At 47.8% G+C, this 26,962-nt stretch overlaps 1 protein-coding gene across 1 annotated transcript in view; it reads left to right on the top strand.

The window, feature by feature from the left end:
* Nucleotides 1–240: 240 nt before the first annotated feature.
* The window catches only part of CRAMP1L (Crm, cramped-like (Drosophila)), a 42,498-nt gene continuing 15,776 nt past the window's right edge, over nt 241–26,962 (top strand). Inside the window, exons 1-7 of the mRNA XM_006901904.1 lie at nt 241–559; nt 14,290–14,483; nt 16,595–16,748; nt 18,864–18,947; nt 20,526–20,574; nt 26,428–26,513; nt 26,805–26,928. Of these exons, the coding sequence (XP_006901966.1) occupies nt 241–559; nt 14,290–14,483; nt 16,595–16,748; nt 18,864–18,947; nt 20,526–20,574; nt 26,428–26,513; nt 26,805–26,928 (1,010 nt within the window). The remainder of the gene's footprint in view (nt 560–14,289; nt 14,484–16,594; nt 16,749–18,863; nt 18,948–20,525; nt 20,575–26,427; nt 26,514–26,804; nt 26,929–26,962) is intronic.

Genomic DNA, 26,962 nt, shown 5'->3' with positions numbered 1-26,962 from the left:
GCCCATGCCGCCCGCACAGCTGCCCCAGGCCGGACTGCGGGGGCAGAGTCGGGCAGAACTGGGCATCCGGCGAGGGTCCCGGGTCCGGGTCCTGACCGACAAGCGGGCGGCCGGGCCAGGCGGCCGGCCGGGAGGGGATTGGAACAAACAACGGCGGCCATGTTGAGAGGGAATTTGTGCGGCTAAAGTTGTCCCCACGCCCCGGGCCTGCCGCGCCCGCGGGCCTGTCCCCTGGCCAGGATGACAGTGAAGTTGGGAGACGGCGGCGGGGAGGACGGGCTCAAGAAGCTGGGCAAGCGTGCGGCCGATGAGGACTCCCTGGAAGGCGAAGGCGCCGGTGGAGGGGACGCGGCAGAGGAGGAGACGAGCGGCACAAAGGCGGCGGAGCAGCCCCTCAGCAGTGGCAGCGCCGGGCCCCTTGGTCCCCCGGCTCCCTGCGCCCCGCAGGGCTCTCCCCAGGATCAGCACCACTTCCTCAGATCCAGCGTCAGACCACAGAGCAAGAGACCCAGGAAGGACGTGTCCTGTTCAGCTGGTGGCTCCGGGGCCCGGGGCAAAGGTATGTGGCCCCTAGTCCTTCTTTTGGGGTGCCCACCTGGCTCCTGGAGCCTAGGAATACCCCATCTCTCCCCTTATTCACATCCTGTCAGTGTTCCTTCATGCTAGGCCCCTAAAAAATCAAATGCTTAGATGCCACTTCTCTTCAACACAAGCCCCCTTAAAACCGATCTCCCCATGCCATTCTGTCCACCAGCCTCCTTAAACTAAGCCCCTCTGTGCCAGCCCCTTTCCACACCAACCCTCTTAATACCAGCTCCTCTGTTCCACATTCTTCTGTGTCAGCTCTCATCCACATCAGTCCCCCAGAAATCTGTTTCCCTCTCTACCAGTTTCCTTAAAACCAAGACCTCTATCCTCTTTAAAACCAAATCCCTTTCAGCCAGTCCCCTTCTGTCCTGGCCCTGCTCCACATCTGTCCCTCCACACCAGCCCCCTCCATACCAGACTCCTCCACAGACTCCTAACCCTAACCCTAACCCCACTAGCCCCCTTCCACAGCAGTCCCCTCCATGCCAGCCCCTTCCACTCCAACCCCTCCATACCAACCCCTCGACATCAGACCCCTCCATGCTAGACCCCTTCAGTACATCCTCCTCTGGGTGAGTCTTGGACTCCCACTTCTGCATCTACACCCTGTTGTGGACACAGACTGTGCAGGGTGGGTCAGGTGTCCCTTCCTTCTCCACACAGGCTATGAGTTTAAGAGACAGGAAGTGGATTTGAGGAATCCTTATGATACAGTGGTTAAGCCTTTTGATTGCTGTCTGAAAAGTCAGCAGTTCAAACCCTCTGGCTTCTCCTAGGGAGAGAGATGAGGTGGTGTGTTTTTGTAAAGATTTACAGTCTCAAGAACCTGATGAAGCAGCTCTTCTCTTTCCCGTGGGGTTGCTGTGAATTTGAATCGGCTCAACAGTAGTGAATTGGGAAGTCTCATCTTTTGGGCAAGCATAATGGATTCCTTATGGTCTGTCTTTCCTATCCCCCTTGGCCCCCTGCAAAGAGTGATGGATAGATTTGTGTGGTAGGCTACTTTAAGCAGCAAGCAATGTCTTGGAAACGGGAAGAGGAAATATCTATTGTGTATCTTTCCCAGACCCTTGCCATGGGGGTGCAGCAAGGGAAAGAGGGAGAGCAGCAAGGGCCTGGACTTTCCAGACTTGTGAGGGAATGGTCAGTGAGAGACTGGCAGGGGAGGTCTGTGGGCTCCATTTGGGCTCATTTGTGAGTGTGGAGCTGGTGTGGATGGGAGGCTGGATGTAACTGAATGAGGGCCATCAAGTTTACAGAGGCCTCCAGAGGACCTCACCTGGCCAGGGCCAGGGGACCATTGGTACAATGTCTGGCAGTGGAAAGCTACACCAGCCAGCAGTTCTCCACCTAGTATACTGAGGTGATTGAGCATGTCTTCACCTCCTGGGTGCCCTCCCAATAGCCCAAGGAATCCTGAACCACTAAGATCTAGGGGTCTTTTCCTCCTCAGGGCCCACTGTTAAACTTTTTTTCCCTAATCTTTGCCTCAGGCCAAGTTTGCCTCATATTGTGTAAATAGCAAAAGTATTGTTGTTCTCTGTGAATTTCCCTTCCTTCTTGTCTCCTGGAAAATAGTCATTTAAATTCTATAGGGAATTTTGTAGGGGATTGTGCTGTTAACCAAATCCACTGGTGATTTCTTAGGAAAAATGGGACATTACTGTGCAATTTACAGCCTCTGAAAATCTTCTGGAAAGTCATTTATGAGTCAGTTCAGACTCAACAGCATAAATTCCTTAGGTGGTCTTGGGTTTTGAAAGCAAACCTCATTGGAGCTGTGGAGAAGCCATTTTGGGGACTGAGGCCAAATACTGCCTGTCGAGTCTGGCTTCCAGAATAGCAGCATTAGTATTACTTGTCCCTATAGATGTGAGCTAAGAGGTGTCTTTCATGAATGAAAAAGTGTCTTATGTAGGAGACGTTTGTTGAGTTATTATGAGTTAAAGACTTTTTGAGACGATACAACTCTATTCCATGTCACCCTCTTAAGTGTCCTTGAGAGTTATGGTTTCTGACCTCAGAGTCCAGTGGCCTCCCCTCTCTGCCCTGCTACCGTGTCCTCTCACCGCATCTTGAACCTGCTCTGCTCTTTATTCACATGAGGGCCCTCATCTGTGACACAGGACAGTACGAATGCTGTGTTCTTATGAAGTGTTGCCCTGAAAGTTAAGTTTTTTCTGGGAAGGTGAAGACCCCAAAATCAAACCCACCACAAAATGGTGGTCCTCTGTCACCTTCTGCGGTTGTAAATCTTTACAGGAGTAGGAGACTGCCATTTTGTCCTTTATAGTAGCTGGTGGATTTAAACCACTGGCTTTTATTTTAGCAGCAATCCACTATGCCACGGGGGCACCTTCTGATGGTGCAGTAGAGGTAAACACTCATTCTGAGTGAGCCATTCCTCAGCATGGGAAGGGGAAGTTTTGTTGGTGTGTCTGTGGGGTGACCTTCCAGGTGAAGAAGGTTTCCGGATGAGCATCTCTCTCCTATCCTGTCATTGAGGTCTCCGATGGCACTTCTTGTTGGTTTTTATCCCAGCGTGTGGCATGGAACAATTGACTTTTTAGTGTGTTTAGAAACTGGGAAATGCAAATTTATTTCTGCCTCTGATAGAGGAGCTCTTGGTGCCTTACATGTTATGCTCCTGACCAAAACATCAGCAGTTTGAGTCCACCAGGTGCTCTTTGAGAGTGTGAGAAGGGAGGTAGTCTCCTCCTATAAAGGTTTACAGCCCCAGAAGCCCAGTGGAGGATCTCATGAATAGGAACTGACTTTGATGCCAATGGATCTCTATGTAGGTGCGTAATCCTTATAATATCAGTGCTTTCCTATGTTAGCAAGCAAAGATCTTCTCTTCTTCCACTTTTAAAAAGTAATGAAACTGCAACAAGCTAGCCTGTGGGAAAGGAGGAGGAAGCAAGGCCCTCGGTGTCCTGCAACTTCTCTGTCAGCATCCAGCCTCCTCTTGGCTGTTCTGCTCTCATAGGCTTCCTGAGTCCTGTGGGCACACCTCTCTGCCACTGAAGACACATACCTTGCTGAAAGAAGTCAGCCTCTGAGCCTTTGAGTGTTGAGCATCTAGGATGAGGTTAGGCAGCCACAGCAGACCACCAGACCCTCTAGGACCTGCATCTCCCTTCTCCCTAGGATTGTGACCATAGTCTGGCAAGGAAATGGACATAACTGGCCTTTCAAAAGTTTTACAGGAAAATAATGTCATTTCCATGATGGTGAATGGAAGCAAAGTCATCGGGGTTTTCTTTGTCATCAGGATTTCCTTTTGGCTGATTAGGGGCCCTGTTAGTATCGTGGTAAAAGCAGCAGGCTGGTAAGCAAAAAGTCAGTGGCCCAAACCCACCAGCTGCTCTGTGGGAGCTCATAGAAAGATTATAGCCTTAGAAATTACAGGGCAGGCAGTTCTACTCTGTCCTGCAGAGTCACTGAATTAGATCCACTTACTTGATGGAAATTAGTTTGGTGGCAAGAGGAGTCCATCCAGAGCTCCTCAAAAGACAAACTAGGCAGTTTTGCTTGTGAAAGGTCACAGCCTCAGACTTGGTCCAGTTGTTCTATTCTGCATAGACTCATTCATTGTGCCTTAAATTGACTAAGTGCCATGCAGTGGTCTTTTGTGAGGGAGAAAGCACATGCCGTGAGGATAGGGGCTGCAGGCAGAGGCTGTACAGGAGAGGAGGGTCAGAGACTAGGCAGGAGTTTGAGGAAGGCCACTAAGCTGTGCCCTCTTGGGCTGAGTAAACTGGTGGATACTAAGGGTGACATCAACCCAGCTGTTTTCCATTACTGCCTCAGCCCCTGTCCAAGAAAGGAGGATGGTAATACCCTCTTGGGAATCTACTGAAGTTGGCTGTCATAGTCTGGTGTAGGCATGGCAAAGGAATTGGTAACCAAGGTACAGATTTTGCTCTGGTTTAAGTGTATTGCATGACTACGTTGTACCTCTTGCAGAAAGTCTAGCAATTTTAATCCACCAGCTGCTTATGGGAGAAAGATTGGCAATTTCTTATCTTTAAAATTTATAGCCTAGAAAACTGATGGGCAATAGCTCTGAGTTGTAATCGATTGGACAGCAGGGTTTTTTTGGTTTGGACTTTTTGCGTAACTTTGAGGGCTACACCTACTGTATCTCTGTACATAGCACTTCTGTGGAAAAAATGCATATACACATATTGTATGGACATAGTGCATAGGAAGCTATAGTGCTGCTTTCATTGCTCATGTTGTTGGTGTAATAATATGGTAGCATTGAAGCTTTTAATAGACCTGGCATAAGATATATTTTAACCTGGGACAATTGGGCTCAGGGGCTGGTGTTATGGTCAGAAGGGCTCATCCAGCAACTGAAATACACGAATTGGCCTGCAAAGTTGCCACCAGCCACATAGTACCTCTGTGTGACTACACATGCTGCCCAGCCAGGCCTGGGCTCTCAGATTCCCTTCTGGGAAGATGGGCACCAAGAGCTACAGGTACCCAAGTCTGGGGTGAAGGACTCTTGTGAAGAATGCTTCTGGCTGATCCTGAGGTTGGCTGCACATCCTGGTCAGCAATGCCTCTAATGTTTGGATGGTTCTGTAGCCTGGGACCTCTGCTCAGCCTGGCCCCCATTCCTACCTCAGAGAATTCATGGGCAGTGTCCACACAAAAAGCGTTATAGCTATCTCCTGCGACAAAGATGCAGCCTCCTGACTTGGCCCATGACCTGCCCATTTAAGGTCGCCAGTGCCCACCCTCCAACAAACAGACTGTGTGCTCTCTGGCACCAGACTGCTGAGCCCTCAGATCCTTGCTGCCCAGGTGATAAAAGGAAGCATTTGTGGATACTACTGTGGCTTGAGTTGTGACACTGAGTTTTCCTGGGAGTCCACACATCTAGGAAGGAAAGAGTAGCAGCAAGGGCTGCACTCCTGCCGACTGTCCAGCACACAACTGAGAACCTGGATAATGCCGCGTTCCTTGGACAATATGGCGACCCATATATCCTCCTGACAGGCAGCAAACACACGCTTTTGGTCAGTCAGGAGTCTAGCCAGGCTACAGAGGAGAAGGCAAGACGGAGTGGGTGGGGCCAAGGAGACCATGAACCAAGCTTCTTGGTGAAGCATGAAATGTAGAGTTGGGTTGGATCAGCTGTGCTGATCATCAGTGATGCCTGTGGGGACATACACAGGGGACTTGGGTGGCACAAACAGGTGGCACTCAACCACAAGCTGACAGCTGACCATTTGAATCCATCCAGCAGACCAGACAGATTTAGATGAAGTGAAGTCAGGTGCCCATAGACTTGCCACTGCCCTTGCACGCTCACCAACGTTGATATGAACACATGTTGATCTTCAATCAGGAGCAGTAGTGGAAATGCTTAGAGGATGGACCTGACATTCTGCCTTCACATGGTCCCAGCTTGAAAATAAAGAGATGAAGCAGTGCTGCTTTTTCATACATGCATATGTGGACATGCCCCTTCAAAACCAAACCCTTTGCTGTCATCGATTCTGATTCATCCAGACACTGTAGGACCGAGTAGAACTGCCATGTTGATTTTCCGAGGCTGTTTATAGGAGCAGACTGCTGCATCTTTCCCCCAGGGAGCAGCTGGTGGTTTCAAATCCTTGCCTTTTTTTCCCGTTCTTGTGTTCCATTGACTAGGCTCTGAATGGCACGGGGGAGATTGCCCCTCCTTCTCCAGCATAGCATCTGGTGGATTCAAACCACGAAATCTTTACCTTTTTGTTTAGTAGCTGATCACTTAACTTCTGCGTCACCAGGGTAGAGCTCATAGGTAATACATAAATGCATTCACGTGTATGTACACCCTGACAGAACAGCATTTGAGTGCTTGGTTTCTGACTGTAACTTCTAAAGACTTCATTCATTGTACTTTACTTTTAGAGCTAATGTAGTTTCTATGGTATCCAACAGCAGAATTACCTTTCACCAACCAAATAGACTAGAATTTTGATTTTACATGGTACACTGTGTTTTAATTATGGCTTATGTGAAGGTACGGAGTTAAAAGTGAATGGTTTCAGGAGAGTAGCAACTCTGTCATGGGTGGTGGTGCAGGACATCTCAGTACATCCAATAGCTATTGTGTTCTTGTGTCAAAGGACACAATGGGAAAGGCTAGCAGAGCAGCTGTGCACCTGGGAGAGTCAGGGCCAGTAGGATGTCAAAAATGACCTTCCTGTGAGGAGAAATATTTCCCATTACTTGATGAGCAGAGAAGACATTTTAATATAAACTGTGAGATTGTAGTTGGTTGGTTGTGGGAGATGATGTCTTTTGAACTGGAAGTCCAGCTGAGAGAAAGGCCATCCTCACTGAGAAGACAGCAAACAGACGTCTGGCATGCAGGTGACCACTTTGTGCCACAGGAATCACATCTTAGATCCTGAGAGCTGCTGATGTAGAGGCTGGGGCTCCATAGATGGCTTCTGGTGTATGGGGGGGTGGGGGGTGTGCGCGCATGCGCGCACACACAGAATCCTTCAAGGCCTGATGGTAGTGAGGTAGCTTTATTATAGAGCACCTGTCTTGGGACTCTAGGAGTTTCTGGGAGTGGGCAGGACTGGCATGGAGGTGGGTACTGAACTGGAAGCACAGAGGGCTCCCAGGTGGCTGCTGCTCAAGGCCTGGTCTTGACTTGGGAGTAAGATAAGGGTGGTGCTCTCAGGCTTACAGTTGAGGTCCTGTCCTGGGGGCCTCATTTCATCATGTGTTTCTTGGGTGCTGACTTTTCAGAGCCGGAGTGCTGACATTGACTCTTGCGGAGAAAACCATCTTGCTGACCAGTCTTTGTCCTCCTCCATTCTCCTTGCTTGCCTCCCTCTCTCCTGCTAGCTGTCACCTCCCATTTTCACCTGGATTTTTTCTGGGCTGACGGTGGATGTTCCTGGGTGTTCGTTGTTGCGTTCTACCAGCATTTCTCTGATCCAGCTTCCTGGAGCTACTGCTGCACTTGAGCAACAGCCCTGGGCACGTGAGCCAGCAGCAAAGCTGTGCAGCTGCTGCTTCTTCCAAGGTTCAGGATCAGATGCCACGCTCACTTTCTGCTGTGATTTTTTTGTGATTCTGCTTTTCTTTAACAAAGGTGTTAAGTGTGGTGATTTGAGATGTTATTCTCTGAATGTTAAAGTGGCTTTATTTTCTTCTGTTGAGGCTCTGTTGTTTTGGAAACACCAGAAAGAGGACCCATCCCTCAAAAGTGAGTTTTAACTGCCTTGTGAACCTCATCAGAACCACTTACAATGTTGTACCTTCTTTGACAGCCACCGTGGTGAATCTTACTTTCTACCTCCAAAATCCCTTCCAGCTCAGAAAGCTTTGAATTCTGCTTTCCCTGCCCTGATTGTTCATTCTTATTTTGGACTACCAGTTCCACATCTCCTTTCTAAAATCTTAAAATTCAGCAAGACATCTCGATTACAGAATTTTTTACAAACTTAAGTCACTGTCAGGTTCATCTGATGCCAGTGTGGGCTGGTGAAAGTAAACCCAACCTGTGACTGTCGGGCTTCCTAGCAAGTGCCATGTCTTGGAAGGAGAGACATTAACAAATGTTTCCTGGTGTTTTGAGAATGACTCTAAAGTCCTCTGTCATGGATGGTGCTGAGTGAGTAGGGGGCAGACCTCTTTTAGTGAAAATATATGAGGAATAGGGGCTCTGGGTCAGTGGAGCTTGTATTTGAGGGCCATGTTTGAGACAGTGAGTCCTAAAAGACCTCATGGCTTAACATATGTGATCCCCAAAATAGATGTATATAATGATTTCCCATGAGATGATAAGCCAAAGAGTTATAGGAGTATTAAATGTGGACTGCAACATACCCTGATCCCCAAAAGAGAAGTTTCACTAGGGTATGGTGTGTTATCCCTTTTCTCTCACTAGAAATAAAAAGGAAGGTGAGCTAAGAGGGGAGACCTCAGTATCACCAAGAAGGAACTGCCAGTAATGGAGTGTGTCTATATGGACTTGAGCTCCTTGGCGAGGAACGTCCTTGGCACCAGGGAAGGCCAGTAAACATGGCAATCTCCAAGGAATGCCTGGTGGACAGATACTGAAAGGTGTTCCTCCACAGCTGACAAAGAGAGTAGGCCTTCTCCTAGAGCCAACACCCTAAATCCACCTCGGGTATCCTTATTATAACAGCAGTAGCGGACTAAGTCAGGTGGCTCTTCACCTCAGAACACAAACATCCGTGATCCATTAGATGTGCATGAGATGGAGTATTTATTCCTGTAGATGTGTAAGTTATCATACCTCTGGGAAGCATCTTGGGAAGTGCCAGGTTTATCAGCCAGGTCACATTGTGGGTTTGGGCAGGTGAGGAAATTCAGTTGATTGCTGAGTTTGAGTGCTTCACCAACCTGCCACACAGCACAGGAAACACCAGAGCAGCATTTCTCTACTGAGTGCCCACTGGGAGCAATATAAAGCAGGCTGGGAGCTGCTTTGAGCTTGGTAACCTTTCATTTTGTGACCGTGCCTTTATTTAAGAGAAGCAAGCTTTTATGCCTTTTTTTGACTAGCAAAGATGTATGAATTGGTTGGTCTCTGGTTGCCAGTCAGAGACTAGATCCCACGTCCTTCTCCAGACTCATCTCTGCTTCAGCCTTGACCAAGGCCCAGAATGCAGCAGTGATTGCAGAAGCCATAGGGCTAGTGGCCATAGAGGCAGATGGATCAGCCACAAAAGCCTTGACCTTTACAACCAGTGGGAAGATGTGTTCAGTCCCCAAAGACAAAGCCAGGACCCACTTGACCCCATTGATCGTGTGGAGTACTGAGACCACAGCTGGCTAACAAAGCCGCAGACATGCTGGCAACGCTTTGGACCTGTCCAGGAAGAGGGAGTGCCATTTCCTAAGCGATGTCAAGCACATTTGAGTAATAAATACTACCTTGTCAAATGCATAGTGGATCATCAGCCCCAAGGAGAAGGCATGAGTTCCTGGCTCCCACTTTATGATCATCATAATCAGCTACACAGATGACAGTGTCTTTAGATCAGACACTGAGCACGCAAATACACATACGTGCGTTAGTAATGGACGTGGGAGTAGTGCCCTTGGAGTGACCACTGAGCACTTGACTGCCATATAGCTAGTCTGACCAAGGAAGTGAGCTTTTATTTATATTTGTTAGTATTTGAAGGTTTATGATAGATGGGTAAGAGATTGAAATTGTTAACAGCTTTAATTTGCTTGGCTCTACAATCAACACTCTTGGTATCAACAGGCAAGAAATCAGAAGACAGATTGCTTTGGGAAAGTCTGCAGTCAGGGACCTCTCCAGAGTACTGAAAAGCAGCGTCAGTCTGGAGACTAAAGTGCACCTGATCCACGCCATAGTCTTCTCAGTTACTTGGTATGCATCAGAAACCTGGACAATGACTAGGGATCATAGAAAGAATAGATGTCTTTGAGCTGTGGTACTTGAGAAGAGTATTGGATATACCATGGACTTGCAGGAGAACAAACAAGTTTGTCCTAGAGAGGATGAAACCAGGCTGCTCCCTGGAGGCAAGGATTATGACGCTTCATCTGACATACTTTGGGCATGTTGCAAGGAGGAACTGATTCTTGGAGAGGGACATCATGCTTGGAAGGATGGAGGGACAGCACAAGAGAGGAAGACCCTCGATGAGATGGATTAATTCATTGACTGGGGTAATAAGGGTAAGTGTGTCAGAGACAGTAAGGGAGGCACAGGATAGAGCAGTTTTCAGGGTTGTACATAGGGTTGCTATGAGTCGCAAGCGACTCAACTGCACATAATAACAATTTGAAGATTGTTCAGTGGTTATCCTGGACTGGGTTCTCTCCAGAAACAAAGTAAGTGAAGCTTGTATATAAGTACAAAAAGACCGATTTATCTGGAGGAACTCACTTACATGCTTGTAGAGGCTGGCAAGTCCAGGTCTGTGGATTAGACCTCAGGAGAGGGGCTTTTCCTGACACCTGGCTGCAGAGTCCCAGGGATCCCAGGTTGACAGGTAAGGCAGGCCTGTGGCTCAGGTTCATAGAACTAGAGATGACAAGTTAGATGCAGCATCCAGATTGAGCTAGAAAGCTCACACTCTCCCTATGAAACTTTCTGTTTCTTTGCTGATGTCATCCAGGACATGATTATGTCATGCACTATATCATCAAGGAAATGATTGCATTATAAGCAGATTTTGTTAAGGGAATGGCTACATCTTAATTGTCAAATCAGAGCATCACGGACAGCCACGTTGATGCACAACCTTCACCATCATAATGAAGCACACAACATGTTTGACAGCTACCCCCCCCCCCAGTGGTACCAGAAGGGAAAAGCACTGGTGAGATGTTTGTGTAATGATTACCAAAACCAAGCCTAACCCACTGCCATCAAATCATTTCCAACAGAGAGCTACCCTGTAGGAACTAGTAGAACTGCCCCATTCTAAAGCTGCAAGTTTTTACAGAAGACTACCCCATCTTTCTTTCCAGGATCAGCTAGCTGGTGCATTTCAACCACTGACTTTTCAGTTAGCATCCAAGTGCTTCATGCCACGCCACTGGTGCTCCTCTGAAAAGACAACCAAGAAAATCCTGTGGAGCAGGTCTTTATAACTCAGTGGTTTCTGAGAACCAGGAGATTACTTAATGCTAACTAACATTAAATAAATTTAAAAAAAAAAGTAAATAGTGCTAATTGCAAGTGAATTAGCGATTTCTGTATATAGGATTATTTGTTTAGGGGACCGGACCCTTAATTGATAGTGATTGTTACTGCACTTTCCTAACATAAGAGTGAAAGGTCTTCATTCTGCCAGTTTTTATTCTTCTCTCTTTTTAATTTTTATCTAAATTGAGACTTAGATGAAAGTTTACAGAACATACTGGTTTCCATTCAGCCATTTACTCACATTTTGTTTTATGGTATTAATTACAGCCCACACAGTGTAACTGTATTCTTCTCTGTTTCTTCCCTGTGATTCTCACTTCCATTCATCCTCCCTCCTCCCCTCCTACCTTCTGTGTTTCATCCCTGGGAAAATGCTGCTCTAGATCTTGTATAATTGGAGTACTATGAAGTGAGTGCATTCCTGGTGTTACTTATCTTATAGGCCTGGCTGGCTGGCTGGCACTTTACCTATGTGGTGGAGGCGGTTTTGTGTGAGTTTTATTACAAAAGGGTAACTAAGTGCCATAGCTTCAGGAGTTTCACCAGACCAACAAATAAGTATGGTCCTTCTTATTTTGAGTTCTAGTCTACCTTTTTCGTGTCTTCTACCCAAGATCTTTTGCTATGATCAGAGCCATCAGCAGAGATAATTGAGCACCATCTAGTTCATCTAGTCTCTGGAAGTTTGATATTTTACATGGTGCAGTAGCTTTTTTAGTAAATTGTTTGCATTCATCTTTGCTTTTCTTTTTCTTTGGAACAAAGAGAAACCAGTAGTTGCACCTTAGATGGCTACTCACAGGCTTTTCAGACCCCAGTGAGCTGTGGTGTGACAAACACATTCTGCTTCTGATGGCTGACCGAGGGCATTTCCACACACTTTGTGTGCTGTGATCCTGGTGCAGATGCGTGTGCACGATCTGCAGGACTGACAAGGTGGCAGTGAAGGGTAAGCCTCTGTTCTGGAGAGCTGCTGGGAGCCATTTCTGTGTGTTTTTCTAAAGAGAGTCTTAGCAAATATACCTGGATCAGCAAATGTTAGCCTGCCTTTTATTTCTCATGGTCTCCTGTGGGCCTGGACAGCTTTCCTGCCCTCTGTGAGATAGCCTCATGCTGAGAAGGTGAGGGTTCTGGATGCTGAGCCTTGGCTTAAGGGTCTTTAGGAAAAGCTGGTGATGATGTCATTAGGAAAGCATTCTTAGAGTGGTCTGTATTTGGCATCTGCTTCCGGAAAGCTTTCCTTCTTTTTTACCATGTGTTTTTCTCTTATAGGACTGCCTCAGAATTAGCGAGCCTTTCTCACCCATCTTGCGGTCCTGCAGTCACTTGAAAAGCAAATTCTGATTGTCACTGGGGTCTGCCAAGAGTTCCTTCCCATTTGTGCTGAGATAGGAAGGAGCTGGGTTGAGAGCACTGCGTAAGGTTATAAAAACATTTCCATGAAATATGACCTTTAACTCTTGCTAATACTACTATTCACCTGATTCCCAGTGTGGGATCTCTGTGGCCCCCAAGAACACCTTATTTTATTAGTTTCCCCTTTTCAGTGCTGTTAAAGATTGTGATGTCAAGTAGGGATTGATGCTTTCAGGGAAGTTGCAAGGTCATCAGAATACCAGGTTTTGATGATGGGAATGAATCAAGACTGATAATTTCCTCTTCATTTTGTCATTTCTGACTTAGTAGATCATGTATTTGTCTAATTCAAGATGGCCAATATCAGGCCATCTCAACTCACTAATGGCTAGAATGTTGATCTGTATGTGTTCTGTTTCATTTCTGACAACTTCAGACTTCTTACAGTCCATGTTCCAGTTATTAAATAGATACTTGGAGCTGTTTCTCCTCATTTGGTGTCTTGCCACATTAGCTCCCTGATCACTCTGCTCTTGCCACAGATTAATGTATTTAGTCTCACTTTGGTCATGTTTTTGTTGGGAGATGTGAGTCTTTGGACAAAGAACTTCATGGTAAAGGTCAGTGAAAAAAGAGGAAGACCTCCAACTGGATGTATTGACAGTGGCTAGTTACAGCAGTGGGTTTGAGCGTGACAGAAATAGTGACGATGGTGCAGGGAAGGTTCAGATTTATTGTTTACAGAATGACTGAGGCCTAGTTGATTTGATGGCACCTAGTAACTAACAAGAAATATGTAAGATTTTAAGGGTTATTAGACATTCGGTGATCTGTATTCTAAAATACATCCACCTCTTATCAACATGGTTATGTTCCAAACACCAGGTTGCTATGTGAAAATGGAGAAAGCCCACTTATTGTGTAATTACCAAATTATGTCATTATGTAACTGACAAACCATTGAGAATTGTGCCCTACCCAGAGGACGCACAACCTTAACTGTCACAGCCAAGGTGACCCTCACCTTGAACATCTCTACTCATGAATGCCAGCCAGATATGTGTTGGTAATACCCAAAGTAGTCGAGTGAGTTTCTTTACAGTTGTCCTAGAAGTGAGTGTATTGGTATAGGGTTGGTGAAGATGAGAAAAACCTACCAGAAGATGGATTGACAGTAGTTGTCAAACAGCAGAGATCATGGAGGTCACGCTTGACTGGACAACATGACCACTCACTTGTATAGTACCCACATCAGTTCACTTCCCTATCCCCCACTCGTCGTTCAGCCCCTCTCCTCATCCTGTTCTTTGGCATGCAGTCACCATGAGTTAGAGCCTGGCTACTGTTGCTTCAGCTGCAAAACTCAGTGGACCCCTGTGTGTCCAGTGGAAGTGCTTTGTTGGAGAGCAGTTTCCACTCAGCAGAGAAGACCCTTGAACTCCCATTGTGGCTGAAGCGTCACTATGGCCGTGTTTTCCCCTCTCTGCGCATTTTAGACAATGCTCCTTTATCATCTTCCTCTTCCTCACTGTGAATGTACTGTGAAGTGTCAGCTAGGCACGTGGGGACCTGGGGACTTCTCCAGCACCCTCATTCAAGGCAGGTGGTGAGGGCTGCTGGGCAGAGGGTCCCTGAAACAGGTCACCATATGCTGTTTTTTCACCCAGGAACTGACAGCAGTGGAGCAGCATCTGGAAATGGGCCTGTCGTTGCCCCCACTGCCCCTGCCGGGGGCTCACGCCCCTCCTCCCGGAACCTAGGGTCATCGGGAGGTGACAAGGAGGAGGGCAAGAAGGTGCGGCGGCAGTGGGAGTCCTGGAGCACGGAGGACAAGAACACCTTCTTTGAAGGGTTATACGAGGTGAGGAGACGGAGGGAGTAGGAGAATAGTGAAATGAGTTGATGGTAGGCCTATATGAGTGAATGGACTATGGCGCTCATGAATGAGTGCATGGCGGGGCCGAGGATGGGGAGCTGTGTAAGTGGACAATAAACAGGGATGGGGAGGCTATACAAGTAAGTATGGCTAGGTGAGGTACTGTGGAGGTGGGAATAGGGGGCTGTACAAGTGAAGGGGGGATGATGGCAAGGTGAGTGGACAGTGGAGGTGGGGATGGAGGAGCTGTACAAAGTGAAGAGGGGATGGCAAGGTGGGGCAGCAATGGAGGGGCTGTACAAATGAAGAGGGGATGATGAAGGGGTGGACTGTGGAGGTGGAGATGGGGGAGTTGTACAAGTAGAGTGGAGGCAGCAAGTTGAGTGGACAGTGGGGGCTGGAGCAGTATGGGTTGAGTGGATGAGTGGAGACGGGGTCAGTAAGTGAGGGCATAGTAAAGGGAGTGAACAGCAAGGTGGCAGGCCCTACATGCCATAGTGGCCTGCTCACTGCCACTCTGTGTATGTCCCCTTCCCTCACAGAGATGTTGCAAGCGTCCTGGATGAGGGTCATAACTTGCCATGTTCTTCCCTCATTTGTGTCAGTGTAGACTCAGGGTGCTCCTTCATCTTACACCATAACTAGTTTGCATTTTAAGTTCTTAGGGGCTTTCCCATATTTGGCCTCTTCACATACTGGCCCTTGTGCTCTTGATACACACCTTATTTTCTGGCACCCCTTGGCTGTCCACACTTTTGCTGTCCTGGCTCTGGCCCTGGTAGCAGCATTTGTCTGAGAAGCCCCAATTCTTCCGGAGAAATGGCGTCAGAGGCTGAGCTCCTGAGTGCTCAGGAGCTGATGGCTCCTGGGTGCCAGTGCCATTCGTGGGGCCTGTCCCATGGTTGACTGAGGCATGCTGACCACTCTTTGCCTTTAGCAATCCCTGGGAGGACAGTGATGGAAAACCGGTTCTCTGAGACACACTCTGCCTGTGTCCCATGTGTTGAGGGCATGCCAGTCCTGTGGGTACTCAGACCCTCCTGTCTGCTGTCCCTGTCAAACACAGGGGACACTTTACACTATCCTGTCTCTTTTGGGAACATGAATCTGTGTAGTCAGCCAGTCTTCGATTGGAAAATACCAGCCGTGCAGCAGCCTGAACTCCAGGCTCATAGTATCACAGTGTGTGGTTGCTTTCTTCTGGAAGCTGTCTTTTGAAGGTCTTTGAACTGGTTTGAAACCATACAACTACCATAACCAAGGGCCACTTTAGGTTGCATGGCAGCCACATGTGGGGAGCAGTGCTGTGCTCGCTCAGACGTGATGGCCATGTGTGCTGCTTGCCTGATTGAGGGCTACTTTCCAGTGTCCCCTTACACCCTTTCCTCCTGAACGTCTCAGTAGCTGGATGTGGGAAACTGGATTCTTGCAGAATTGAAAGAGCACTCTTTCATCATGGTATGATTGGGTGCTGTCTTCAAATGGGATGTTCCTGTTTGTTTCCTTAAACAAAAACCAGTACACCAAACAAAAAGTCACAACAAAATTGAGTCACTTCTGACCTGTGGTAGGCTTCTGGTGAGTTTCCAAAGCTATCAGTCTTCAATGCAGGAAACTGCCTGTCTTTTTGCTATAGAGCAGCTGGTGGATTTAAACTATCAAAATTAAAAAAAATTTAAAAAAAAATAAATTAAAAAAAAATAAACTATAATTCTGGTTAGCACACCAGCAGTTACTCTGCTGTGCCACCAGGACCCTTCTTCCCAGTAGCAGCAGTTTTGGTTGGTGTGGAGTGAGCACATGGTCCTAGTTTATGAGGTAACTATTTTAAACCAGTTCAAAGCTCTGATGTCACATTGTTTTCTAAGTGATGAGAGGAGGAGCTCTCTGTCCATGATCAGCTTTCCCTCTCTTCCATTCCAGTGTTCTTACCTCTTATCCCTGAGCTTCCGTCATGGTTGGATCTTGGTGACAGAGAGCACTGAGGGAGCTCTGCTTGCCCCAGCTGGTCCACACCCATGCATTTTCAGGACAGTGTTCATACTGCCCCTTAGGCTTGTGTTGTGCTCCCTTTTCACTGGGACTGTGTCTTCCAGCATGGGAAGGACTTCGAGGCAATCCAGAATAACATCGCCCTGAAGTACAAGAAGAAAGGCAAGCCCACCAGCATGGTGAAGAACAAGGAGCAGGTCCGGCACTTCTACTACCGCACGTGGCACAAGATCACCAAGTACATTGACTTTGACAATGGTGAGTGTGTGCTGCTGCCCATGGCTTGTGTGCATGGTCTCTAGCGGACCCCAGGCTTCATCTGACCCTGTGGCATGGTCTTGACCTGTGCTCTTTACAGATGCGCCTGATGACCTTTGTCTATGTGCAGATGGCTGGAGGCAGCTTTCTAGCTCTGCTGCTCCCCTTCCCACTGGACTCTGTGTCGGCTAGTGCATCTGGCTCTGGGTTTCCTGTGGGTTCTGAGTCCCTAGATCTTGGCCTGTATACCTACTATGAAGGCGCTGGGGCCATGTTAGCCAGAGCTAGGCTCTGTGTGACTGATATGAGTGAGGCTGATTCTCTTGGGGCTCAGACCTATGACCCTCTCTTATCCACATAACTAGGTGATTAGAGTGACACTAACTGTCAACTCTGGCAGTGTGCTGGGACATTAATTCTCTGTGGTTGGAATCTTGGGGATGTTTTTTTATTTGTCTGCCATCTCCCTGTGACGGAAGCAGCACTTCTGACTATGCTGTGTCTGCAGGTTGCCTGCTTTCTGCATGAACCATGTTTTGTCCATCAGGTGGTGGGTCTTTAGCGCTTCTAAATCATGAGCTCCTCTCAGACCCTGGTGAAATCCAGGGGGGTCTTTTTCTCGGGAAAGATTCTAGAACAGCTGATGTGGACTTTGGCAGCGTGAGCTTCACAGAGTCACCTAGTCACAGAGCCCCTTCCTAGGACCTTTCTTCTATCCCTGGTTCTCTGGGTGCCCACATGATGCCCCTTTGCTCACCTGTCCTCTCCCTTGCGCACAGATCCACACCCCCTGTCCTCAATATGATCTCTCACACACAGTGCTCACACCAACATGGTGTCTGTTTATTCTTCTGTTCTCTATTTTGTGCACGTACATGTGCACACTCTAACCCCCATGAGAGTTCCTGTTCTCTCACACTTACACAGGCAACACTTGCACCCGATATTGTGTTGTCCATTTTCTTGCCTGTTTTCTTCTGCACACAAGCGTGTGTGCACACTTACACTAGTAATCTGTTTCTTCTGTTCTCTATTTTATGCACACCCACGCATCCCCATATGATGTTTCCTTTACTCTCACGCTTACATGCACAGGCACACATTAACGTGATGGCCATTTCCTCTTCATTCTCTCCTGCACGCAGCTACGTGCACGTGTGTTCACACACACTTACACTCTGTGAGTCTGTTTCCGCTCCTGTTCTCAAATGCGTATGTGTATGCACACATACCAAGATGTGATGTTTCCTCTCTTCTCAGATCTACACACACACTCCCTAATGTGATGTTCATCTCCTTTCCTGTTCACTGTCTCATGCACACAGATGAACATGCATGCACTTAGACACATATACTCACATTTACGTGATGTTTGCATTTTCTTCTGGCCTCTTGTCTGTCTCCCTCTTTCAAACGTAAGATGTTAAGGCTTTCATACTGGCTGCCAAGGAAAGCAGGTGTGAGAGGCTGTATGGGCAAACGTTCTCCCAAGTCACTGCGAGATCTGGCTGGAGTGGGTGAACTCAACATCATGGTGCTTCCACACAATGTTTGTTCTCTGTGTAAATGACACCTGGGACTGGTATCAAGAACCCAGATTCTGCCCTTCTGCTCTACTAGCCACATATAGGTCCACACGGTTCCAAGTAGCTCACAGCTGTCCTGCCTGAGCTGGTCTCATTAATGGACTCTTCTGCTTCCACAGCAGGTCCATACTTCACTGGCCAGGGCTTGGTTCTGTGGCCATGTCTTCTAGCAGTGTTTCCCTTTCAAAGCAGATGGGGGAGCTGTTGTACTGGAGGGGGGTGGTTCCTGGGTCACTGGTGCGGCATGAGTACTCTTGTCATGTTGCTTTCCCTCAATTACTGTTGTGTGGGGCTGGGGGTGTCAGAGGAGGAGAGGACAGGTGAGGTGGTGAGAACAATTGACAAGTTCAGTGACCTGCCTGTTATCATCACGATCCCCTTCCTCACCTCCAGGAGAGCCATCTGAGTTCAGTATCCCTTGTTCTCCCCGTCCATTCCACCTACCATTCTGTCACTGTCCTGTGCAACCAGGGTCCACCTGCTCAGGACTATCTCTTTTATTTTTATAATAAAAATAAAACTCTTGCAGTGTTCTCAAGAGGACTGAAGAAGTCGTCCCAGGAGCTCTACGGACTCATCTGTTACGGGGAGCTGCGCAAGAAGATCGGGGGCTGTGAGTATGCCTCGCCCACACCACGTGGACTTTGGGCTGTGTGTCAGCCCTCCACAATGGGGGCTGCGGGCTGTGGGTCAGCCCTCCACCATGGGGGCTACGGGCTGTGTGTCAGCCTTCCATGGCGGGGGTTTTGGGCTTTGGGTCAGCCCTCCATGAGGCCTCTGGGCATGTGTATGTGTAGATATGCACACCTACCTGCACACACACACAGACTTAGACACACCCACACAGCACACATATTGAAGCGTGCACACACCTATGTGTTCACATAACTGTACACATACATACTTTTTACACATTTGACTGTTTATATATGTGTATACGCAGGCATGAGTGGACTCACAGCTTGTGCCTATCTGCACTTGGGAACACGTGTGTGTACACACATCACTTTCTTCTCTCATCTGACTACTTACGCACATGCAGGTGCATAAACAATACCTCATACTCAGTGGCAAACATGGACATCTGTGTGCCTTGGTACACAGCCACACACACCCCTCACTCATCCTGCGCACAACATACACCCACCCCCTCACTCATCCTGCAGAGACACACGAACTGTATCCTGAGGACCTTAGCCATGTTGCTGAGAACAGGGCTGCTCTCCTAGTTGACCACCTCCTAGGGCATGCAGCAGGGGTAAAGCAGGTAGAGCAGTCTTCCTAACATTCTCTGTAGTCAGAGCAGGTCCTGTGGCTGGGAACCCATTACACACAGCCATCATGGCCTCCACAGGTCCTCATCTGTGCCTTCAGTCTTCATGTTTTGGGGCTAGACCTGTGGTTTTTGAAATGCCCTCAGCTCAGATTGTCTATAAGTCCCCTGTGACTCTATGTTCTTCAGTCACTTTGACACAAGCCCTGTGAGGGAAAATCACAGCCTCTTGGCCCGTGCCAGATGCTGCTTGGCTCCTCCTTTTCTGCTGGATGACCACACACAGTGAGCCCCCCATGCCTCTCCTTGACTACCCACTCCCTTGTTACATGATGTGATGGCACCTCCACTTCAGGGTCCTTCTGTGCATTAGAGAAGGGACTTCAGTCAACTAGTCCTTCACATTTCAGGGTGTACTTGTGAGACTCCTCTCTTTCTAAGGAGCAGTGGCTTGAGAGGGGTGTGGACAGAAAGAGGACAGAGCGCCAGCGTTGGCCATCTTGGATGATACATATGTTTGCATTGATAATCAATTGAAAGGTCAATAGTTCAGACCAACCCAGGGGCTCCGTGAAGAGACCCCTGGCCTCCTTCTACCAGATCATAGCACCCAGGTCAGGGCACAGGAGGGACAGGGTGCACATGACATGGAAGGCCTCCCGATCCAGGCGAGTAGGATGGTAGGGGCCTGGGGGAGACCTTGTGAAAAGGTAGAGAGTGTGTGCAGAGGCATGAGGAGGCTACAGGGCACCCCCAGAACAGTTACATCCTTCTTTCTACTTGATGGGTGGTGGTAATTCTTTGTGAAGCCTGACTACTGGGCATGGGGGTTTAGATCTTGCAATGGGATCACATGGGCACTGTGATACCCTCATCTCCCTGTGTGCCATGTTAACTCCTTTTTCTCCTCACTTGAAGGCATGGATGACAAGAATGCCTCGAAGCTGAATGAGCTCATCCAGGCTGGGTGAGTCCACACTAGCATGCAGGACCAGAAGTACCAGCAGTTCTGTTTCCCATAGGATATATCACTCTCTTCTAGCATAAAAGACAGCAGCCACCTCCCCTGGGCTTTTCTGTTCTGTGTTAGGAACTGTTGGCTGTTACCACATGGTTGATCCTCCTCCTGTTTCTTTCTGTCCCTCCACCCTTCTGTGTTAGACTGTGCTGAGTCCTTTCTACTCCTGAAAATCTCTCAGTCTTGATTTTCCTGTTGCATGTTTTCTGATGGTCTTCCTCTCCTGATTGGGTTCTGTCTCCTGGGTCCACACCTCATGTCTAGTGCTGTTCAGGGCCACTGAGGAAGAGCTAGATCTCACTTTCTGTGGTTATTCCTTCACACTCCTAACTGCCCCGAGGTGCATGGCTGGGAGCATAAGGAGTGTTAGCTCAACAGCAGGGAAGAGCTGTATACTCAGTGGGCCTGACACCAGGGCTATCCCCAGAGATCTCCCAGGTCTGGAAATAGCATGCAGCCCCCACTCTGGAGCACTCCAACTCCAGCATGAGGGAGACTACCCTGATGTCTCTATTTGGTTTCCCTTCAGTCATGTTTGCAGGAGTTTGACAAAGCAGGTTTTTTTTAATTATTAAAGTTTATTAATTTTAATGAATATTTACAGAGATTTTGGGTTTTCATTCATTCATTGTTGCACTATTTTCTCTACCCTCCTCCCCAGTTTGTTCTTCTTCCCCCTCCTGAAAGTTTGTTTTAATTGTCGATTTGCCACAGTGCTTGTCAAAGCCAGTTCTGATTAATCTCCTTTGTCAGTGTGTCCTTTGCCATTCCCTATCACTCCTCCCTGAGAGAGACTTCACCCTGATTCATAAGGAAAAGGGGATGGTGTAGTCTCTTAGCTACTTCCTGCTGAAAAGGGACACTGTGGGTTTCAGGGTGAAGATCTTCTCTCACTACTCTAAAGGGCCCCTTTGGCAATAGGAAACACAGACTATTATGGAGATTGATTTTGGAATTTAGATGCACTGTTATCAATTGTGCTTAGTCGTGTGTGTTCATATACTTGAAGATGCATCATGGAAGTGTTGAAGCCTAGAAGACACAAATTTAACTAACAAGTTAAAAGTACATGAGTCAAAAATTAAAAAGCATTAATATTCCAAGTAGAGGCTCTAATAATGGCACAAATCAAGTAACAGAGGGAAGGTAGTTCTTACAATAAAAGGCCTGTTGACTAGCACTTTGTCTATTATAGTATAAAGGTTAGGAACCACAAGATGTAGAAGCTCAACTATGCCATTTATTGTTCTTAAGTCCTGGAGCAAATCCCATCTACAACTGGATTGTTTTACAACTCGGAAGTCCGCATGCAAGGCAGAGGTGAAGTAAGGAACTGCTTATGAGGTTTTCCGTCAGTTCCAACAACTAAGAAATAGTGAGAAGAATTGGGACCTCAGAAGGCTTTTAGGACCAAATAGTAGGCTCTTGTGTCCAGGAGAAAACGAATATACTTACCTACCAGTAATGTTAATGCTCACTCACAGCTCTTCTGGAGGATCTAAATCGTTGAAGTGGACAAAGCATTTTTAATGTCTGTCTGGAACACCAAATGTACAGAAATAACAGAGCATGTAGAATATAGTGGCCAGAGCAGCTGGCTGGCTCAGCCCTCAGCACTGTGATGCTGTAGGTATAGAAAGAGGGGGTTCCATTTTGCTGTGACTGTGGACTCTAGAGGAGGCAGCAGGACAAGGAGGCACATGGGGCAGAGCTTAGGCTGGGGGACAGGATGGACTTTGTGGAGTTACAGGAAGCTAGTGAGGCCCTGGATCTGGTTGGAACCTGTAGGTGGATTGGCTGTGTTGAGGAGCAGTGTGTACCTTACTACTGTGGAGTTGATCTAACTCACAGCAACCCTGCAGCACAGAATAGAACCCCCATGGTTTCCTATGGCTGTGAGACCTATGGAAGCTGCCTAGCAGCATCTGGGTAGTTTCCTGCTTTTTATCTGTAAACAGATTTGGGGCTGTGACTGGTGACTAGATGCCGTAGCCTTATAGTCCACTTACCAATGGGAGGACATTTTTTCACACAGACATCTGCCTCTAGACATGTGCGTGCAGATTTTCATCTCACCTGGATGAATAACCCCTGGTGAAGGCTGCCAGCTGCCCTCCAGAGTGGGCGTCCCAGTCACTCCCTATCTGCAGCTATGCTAGGCATTTTCACTTGGTTTGTCATTTACCCTCTCAGTTGAAGTGAAAAAGCCTGGTGGCACAGTGGTTAAGAACTGGACTGTCAGTAGTCTGAATCCACCTGCCATTCCATGGGACAGAGAGAGATGAGGGCAGTCAGCTTCCAGGACAGCCTTAGTAACCCACTGGGAGGGAGCTCTGGTGGTCTAGTGGCAAGAAGCTGCACTGCAATCCTGGAAGTATGTGGTTCAAATCCACCAGATGCTCTGCTGGAGAAGGAGGAACAATCTCCTCCTGTACCAGTCAGATCCGATTTGACAGTACACACACAAACAATAATAAAAAAGAGAGAAAAAAAAAAGAAATCCACTGGGATAGTTCTCTGTCCTAAAGGGTTGAGAGTCGAAGTGGATTTGGGTGCTGGGACAAGGTGGTATTTCATGGCTCTGATTTGCATTTCCTTGGTGACTAATGATAGAGATCTCTGGTGGTCTGAATCCACCAGCTGTTCCTTGGGAGAAAGGTGGGTAATCTCCCATGTAGTTTACAGTCTTGGAAAACCCACTGGAGGATCAGCTAAGAGTATAAGAATACAGAGCATCTCTCTGAGGCTTCTGTGTCTTCTCTTATGAAGTGTCTCCTCAAATCTTGTGTAGGTTTCTTTTTGATTGAAGCTAGAACGTCTTGTCTTTATTTCAGACACACAACTGCCCAGCATATCTTTTCTAGTCTGTGATGTGTCCTTTCCAGTGTCTCTCAGCAACTTTGACCAAGTCCAGCCTGTCACACTTTTCCCTTTTTCCAGTTGTGCCATTGGCCTCTTATTTATTTATTTAAATTTTTATTGTATTATTTTTACATGTACCGTCAAATCAGATCTGACTGGTACAGGAGGAGATTGCCCCCTCCTTCTCCAGCAGAGCTTCTGGTGGATTTGAACCACGTACCTCTGGGATTGCAGTGCAGCGTCTTGCCACTAGGCCACCAGAGCTCCCTTTGGCCTCTTATTTAAATATTTACCTTTCCCAAGGTCACAAAGATGGCCTATGTTTTCTTCTGGAGCTTTATGGCTCTCTGTTTTACATCTTTATTGGAGATGAAAGGCTGTTGGAAGGCTGTCTGTAGTTCTGATTCCTGAAGGCTCAGGTACCATTTATGTTTCTTTCTTACCATCAAACAAGCACTTGGCTTGGCCCTCACGGAAAGTGCAGTTCTGACCACAGCCACCAGATCAGCTCAGGGATGGACAGTTACCCATGTGGACTTGTCCTGTAAGTCAAAGCTCTGACCCTTGTGTAGCCAGGTGACAGCGGTGGGAAGGCTAGAACCAGTCCTGGGAACTTTGAATTTGAAATTGTGTCCATACCTCAATCCTGGTCTCTTATCCACCAAGGAGGCCTCACTTCGCGGCAGTGTACTTAGAGTCTCCTAAGTGAAAGCAGTGGATACGGGTTAGTAGAGCCATGTTGGTGGGAGTTCTCCAAGTTCTGGAATGATTGTCTTTTCCATATTTATTTCTTATTAAAAAGAGGTATTCAAATTTGAGGTTTCCCTGGAAAGGTGCCCTGTTGGTGTTGTGCATAATATATAGTACTGCTAACAAAGATTGACAGTTCAAATCCACTAGCTGTTCCTCTACAGAAAGATGGACAACCGTCTCCCGTCCAAAACAAAGATTTAAGCCTCAGTGGAGGTTATGTTGATGAGTCAGACTTGCCTCAGTGGCCATGGGTTTGATTTTGTGGGTTTGTTTTTTCAAACTAAGCTTGTCTGTTTGCCCTGGAAAGTTTCCTTTTTATTCTGGAAGAGAGAAATGACCCATCCTCTCTTGTGAGCTGATATTTGCCTGTGGTGTGATGTGTGTAGTTAAGATCTTGGATGTGAAGTTATTCCAGCCGCACCCGTGGGAGAGGTTGTCCTTTGCTGTCCTTCCTCCATCAAGTTTCTTCATCACCTTGTAGGAAACCAGTGGCCATATTTGTATGTCTATTTGTGGACATTACATTTTGCTCTTTACCAACCAAGTTAGCAACCTGTGAACAGATAGGATAGATGATTAGATAGGTGCTGGAGAGCAGGACCAGACACCTGGTAGCATTTCTCTTAAACCCTGTCCATGTTTCAGACTTGGTTCAGCTCTTGGTTGACTCTACATCTAGCCAGAGACTTAACATGAGGGGCAGTGAACTGAGAAAGTTCTCCAGTGAATTCACGTCTCTGTAGTCACAGACCCAGAAACAAAACCTCTGAAGTGAATCAGCCTCTTAGTGAAGGGACACATCTTGGAGCAGAAAAGAAAGGCCAACTTCTTGGAGGAGGGCTCCTCTACCGTCTTCCTTGACAGTGAAGCACAGGGGAGGAGCACATGAGAGTCCTGTGTTTGGTGAGCTGTATGAACAGATACCAAGTCACTCAGATTCCAGTCACTCAGCTCCAGAGAGGTCCGAGAGTAAGGAGGGCAAACCAGCATCCAGACTCATGACTGGCCCTACGAGTCCATCACATCTGTGAGCTTGAATTTTACTCTGTCCAGCTGCACAGTGCTTTAGTGTCAGGCCCCCATAGCCCTCCTCTCTGAGAGAAAAGGAGAATGCACGTTATTACAGGTGCTTACCTAGTAATAAAAAAGAGTCTGTGCAAGTCATGTGGAAAAAAAGGCAAAGAGGAAGTCCCAGATCAGCAGTTTTAACTGAAAGTGGCGTGATCGCAGATGCAGGTGCCACATGGCACACACAGCCCATCACTCTGTGAGCCTTGCTCCTGTGCTTGTGTTCTGAGGCAGGCAGAACAGAAGCAGAGAAGGGCATCCGTTTCCGTAGCAGTGTGGTGCTAGTGCTTGTTAGACTCTGTTCTATGCCTGGTGGCTGCCTCCTTTGCATCGTCCTCCCGGCTTCTCCTTCAGCCCCCTCACATCCTTCAGCGTCACTAGCATTTGTCGTCTGGACACCTTACCTGGGTTGTGGTTAAGACTCAAGCACTTTGTTCAGCACATTGTGGGGAATGTTTCCTGTGTGTGTACACTAACTCTCCTGAGTCACACCTCAGTTGGAAATGGGAAGTGTTCTTCTTAGGACTTTTCTTGCCTCTGGACACAGTTTTGGAGTACCTCTACTCTTTGTCATGCTTGATTTTCAACACAGAAGCAGCTTAGTCAGTGTTTGGATAGGTAGACAGATGGAGAGAGCGATGAGTGCGTGGATAGATAATAGCTAAATAGGTGGGTGGAAGGAAAGACAGCTGGATGTAGAAAGTATGGAATGGTGAGCAAGTGGATGGATTTTCTTAAGATAACTTTTTAATCACACAAGTAATATACAAATGTATTCTTAAGAAAATGAGAATAATACAAATTGGCAGCTTCTGGGTCAGTCTCTGGCTGGGTTGATTGAAGGGGTCTGTGTTTGTGTTGCTATGTACTCAGGGTGGTATGAGGGTTCTTTCTCAGGTCTTGTGGCCTAGTGGTAAGGAACCACACTGCTAGTCCCAAGGCACATGGTTCTAATCCACCATGCTCCTGTGGAGAAAGATGGGTAGTCTCCTATCTCTGAAAACCTACTGGAGGGTTAGCTATGGGTCAGAACATCTCTGTGTTCTTCCCTTCTACACGGTGACCAGCAGGGGGCAGCAGCTCCTCCTCAGGCCTGATGCTCCTTTTCACCCTCTCCAGGGCCACCACAGTTCGCTACAAAGGGAGGAACCTGCGGATCAAGGCGCCCATGTGCCGAGCTCTGAAGAAGCTCTGTGACCCTGACGGTAGGGCAGATGGGGAGGCAGACATGGTCCAGGGCTGGGCTGAGGGAGTGGAGTCTTCAGCATGTATCTCTCCTAAACAGCTTGTGATGCCCAGAGGGAGTGACTGGCAGAGGTTGGCGACTCTGCTCTTGTAACTGCAGCCCTCCCAGTGATAGGGGCAGTGCTGGAGCTTCTCCATCACTGGGTTCCTGGTGTTCTGCCGGCTGCTTCTACCTCCAGAGTGGTGCACACCCCTCTGCACCCCAGGAGGGCTTTGGGTCCCCCTCACTCAAACTCTCCTCATCCCCACAGGCCTCAGTGATGAGGAGGACCAGAAACCTGTCCGCCTGCCCCTGAAGGTTCCTGTGGAGTTGCAGCCTCGCAACAACCATGCCTGGGCCCGTGTGCAGAGCCTCGCCCAGAACCCTCGGCTCAGGTGATGGTGGAGGCGGGGTTGGGGGTTCCTGAGG

This window comes from Elephantulus edwardii, unplaced genomic scaffold (assembly GCF_000299155.1).
Source record: "Elephantulus edwardii isolate Elephantulus edwardi_28Jun2011 unplaced genomic scaffold, EleEdw1.0 scaffold00350, whole genome shotgun sequence".
NCBI lineage: Eukaryota > Metazoa > Chordata > Mammalia > Macroscelidea > Macroscelididae > Elephantulus > Elephantulus edwardii.
The sequence above is the reverse complement of the archived record's forward strand: the minus strand, read 5'-3'. Positions and strand labels throughout refer to the sequence as shown.